A 3,767-nucleotide genomic window follows, 5' to 3' on the forward strand; every position below is an offset into this window, starting at 1 on the left:
TTAACTGTGTTTTCTTTTTTTCTTCGATGCAAAGCACGGGCACCGCATGCTAGTATAAATTATACTAATTATTGCATCATTAATAAATTGATCATTCCTTTAAAAAGAAATTAATCATTAATAATTTTATATGAAATATAATTTTTATTAAACCAAACCTTACTACAAACATTCTTATTAAATACAACTAGATTTAGTTACTTATACCCACAATTAACCCTTGTAATAAGAAATTACTAATACAAATATTAAAAAATAATTTATAATTATTCATTGTTGATATAAAATTATTTTATATGATAACAAAAGATATATTGTTTATATCATTAGTGTGTTGCTCACATTTCTATTATAAATTATTATATATTATAACTGTATAATAAATAAATAAATAAATAAATAAATGATTTTACAAATTAACTTGTATATAATTAACTATATGTTTTAATTTTGATTATACTCACTGTTATTCTAAAATTATTTTATATTATAATTTAATCATTTCATATTTCATAGTATAGTTTAACCTCCCTAATACTAATATTATATAGTCAAATTACTCAAAAAAAAAAAATTATATTGACATCAGTTCTTAATTAGAATACTATTTCTTACACTTACGGTTTTTTGATATTTTCTCTTCTTTCTTCTATCTTCTGTCTAGAATGATTAACTAATTTACCGCATTAATTATTTTCGATCTGAAGATTGAATATTCCTTCAAAATATAAAATATTAGTCCCGAATTGCGTTAAAGACTATGTAAAATATTGTAATGCATGTAATTCCAATGTTACACGAGGAAACAAAATATCAGTTTGCAATTTGCATAAGCTTTGATTTTTACTATAGTGATTGGTGCCGGCCTCAATGAAACCTATAAATGCAAGCACATTTAATTCGATCAACAGCAAGGCAAATTAAACTGCCAAATTAATCGAGCTTAACATTATAACAATGATGACAAAGCTTACCCTATTTGTCTTGTCCATGGTGTGTGTACTAGCTTTGGCCTCTGCGCAAAGTGCCATTGTGCAGTCTACATATCATTTATACCAACCTGAGCAGCATAATTGGGACTTGCTTGCTGTGAGTGCATATTGCGCCACTTGGGATGCAAACCAGCCATTCTCATGGCGCAGCAAATATGGTTGGACAGCCTTCTGTGGACCTGCTGGACCTCAAGGCCAACCTTCTTGTGGCAGGTGCTTGAGGGTACGTATGCTCCACTCCCTCGTTATAGAATCACGAGTATTTCTTAATCTATTGAATTATAAATTAATTTTGTTTGTGATATGTGATTATTGTTAAAATTTTACACATGATAAAAATCAAACATAAATTCTCTTATTAAATATATCGTTCACATGTAAACGCAAATTGGATCAATCATTTGATTTATAGATTCTACTGCTAATTGACCCCATAAAAAATGTTATTACTTATCTTTACAGGATTTAACTTTAATTAACATACAAATCATAAATTTTCTATCTTTCTTTCTTTATTTTTGCTTTTGATTAATCAAGAAAGCATAATTATTTATATGTTGTTGATGGGGGGTTGTAGGTGACAAACACTCGAACAGGAGATCAGCAAATAGCAAGAATTGTGGATCAATGCAAAAATGGGGGGTTGGACTTGGACGTTAGTGTGTTCCAAAGACTTGACTCCGACGGAAGTGGAAATGCTCAAGGCCATCTTATTGTCCACTATGAGTTTGTGGACTGCGCTGACTAAACATGTCTTTGATTTGTAACTGAGCAAATATATTAATTGTAAGGGGCTAAGGGCTATCAGGTCAAGGAGGATTTATTGATTCCAGCTGCACGATTATTTTTACTAATTGGATATGAAGTTATGTTAGGTAGTTACCAATTGTTCGAAATTGGAAGGAAGACTGTTTTTTTGTTGTTTTATTTCGTTTCATTAATTTTCCATAATAAAAGTCTTACGTGAATTTCTTTAAAGTGTTTTCTTTTTATTTACCTTTTCGAGCTTGAAATCAAAGTTGCAATATAGCGGATGCATATATAAAGTGTATATTTGTTTTTTTTAAGCAAAGTGTATATTGGGTTAAGATTCACGAGTTCATGCATTTGGCTTTGATATCGTGCCACAATAAATTTTATGAAGGCAAATCAAGAGTACCTTTTATAAAGTTGATTCTAATATGAGGTTGATAATTTATTTTAAAAATAATTCATATTATAAGTTTGGTTTACCATGTAATAATTCAACATTTATAAAGTTGATTCTAATATGAGGTTGATGATTTATTTTAAAAATAATCCATATTATAAGTTAGGTTTAACATGTAAAATTCAACATTTTCCTTCTAAAAAAAAGTATTTACGCTCATGAAGTAAATCACTCTGCGTAATTGGATATATGTATAATGTAGTTTAGCGACTACTTTTAATTTCCTTCAATTTAATATAGGACTAATATGAAAGTGTCATACAAATTCAGAAACTAAAGTATAATAGTTTACTCGTAAGAAGAAAAAGCAAACCAAAAAAAAAAAAAAAACCAACCATCTATAATACTTCGAAAAAGTTGTATACATGAATCAAGCTGAAAGATTTAATGCTGCAATGAACAGTGCAAGCCCACAACGAGTGTGAGAGAAGACTTGGAAGTGGAAGCAATTAACCAGTTATACAACCTGCAGAAGGCATAAGAAAGGTTGAGAATGTCATTCATAATAGGAAAAATGAAAGCATTTGTATTTAGCTTTAATCCATCCCCACGATTTAGATTTAATTTCTTTAATGACATACTCTGCACAAGGCTGTTGGTTTCGAAAAATGACAGCATTTCGGTGATTTCAAATTGCTGCAACCCAAATAGCATAAGTACACCTCGAGACTTTACACCTTGAACCAAGCCATAATGACTCCAAAAATGCCCACAGCAACATGTAGGCAGAACTCATTGAAATCCAAGCCAACTATAGCTTAGTTGTCAAATATGATAAGAGAAGTCATAGCTAAAAATAAGGTGATTTGCACTTTTCAGCATCAGTCCACACAACACGCATGTAGAGTCAGTATTATAAGTGATGATGTTTCTCTTCAATAATTGGTCATATGTCTCGATTCTATTAAGAACCAATCTCCATGTAAAAACAATAGCTTTAGAGGGAGCTTTCAGTTTCCACAATAATGAAAATAAGTTATCCACTACCCCAGAAGATGCATTATGCAGTAAGGAATAGACATCTTTAGCAGTGAATAGTCCCTCAAAATTGTTCTTCCATAACCATTTGTCCCCTTCAAATTGTTTCACAGGAATTTGATTGATGTCAGTAAAGAATTGTTCTACAGTTTCCTCCTCACGAGGCAAAATAGATCTCCTCCAATCAATTTTCCAAACCCAATTCGATTGTTGTCATTCTCCCAGCTGCATTACTAGCAACTTTTTATTAACCGCAAGGGAAAATAATCGTGGATACCACCTAGATAAGCAACCGTTTCCTATCCAATCATCCAACCAGAACCTATAAATTAATCATCTCTCCCTACTTTACAACCCAGATTATCCATGAACCAAGAGGACCTAGACTGCTCACCAGTGAAGGAAATAATGTCTCTTCACCATTGAGAGATTCTATTAATACATAGAAACAAAAATGCTACGTTAAAACACTTATTTGAACAATAAAAAAACAAACTCAACCCAAGTTGTAGAAAATCTTATTTTAACAGCACTTAAACATTAATATTACCAATACTAAGATATACAATAAAAATACTAACATTTGC

At 30.8% G+C, this 3,767-nt stretch overlaps 1 protein-coding gene across 1 annotated transcript; it reads left to right on the forward strand.

Annotated features, from left to right (window-relative positions):
* Positions 1–927: 927 nt before the first annotated feature.
* LOC114369562 (pathogenesis-related protein PR-4-like) lies at positions 928–1,970 on the forward strand. The gene is made up of 2 exons (XM_028326791.1): positions 928–1,215; positions 1,570–1,970. The coding sequence occupies exons 1-2, from the start codon at positions 958–960 to the stop codon at positions 1,738–1,740; spliced, it is 429 nt and encodes a 142-aa protein (XP_028182592.1). The 5' UTR covers positions 928–957; the 3' UTR covers positions 1,741–1,970.
* The last annotated feature ends 1,797 nt before the right edge of the window (positions 1,971–3,767 follow it).

Source organism: Glycine soja, chromosome 10, assembly GCF_004193775.1.
Source record: "Glycine soja cultivar W05 chromosome 10, ASM419377v2, whole genome shotgun sequence".
Taxonomy (NCBI): domain Eukaryota; kingdom Viridiplantae; phylum Streptophyta; class Magnoliopsida; order Fabales; family Fabaceae; genus Glycine; species Glycine soja.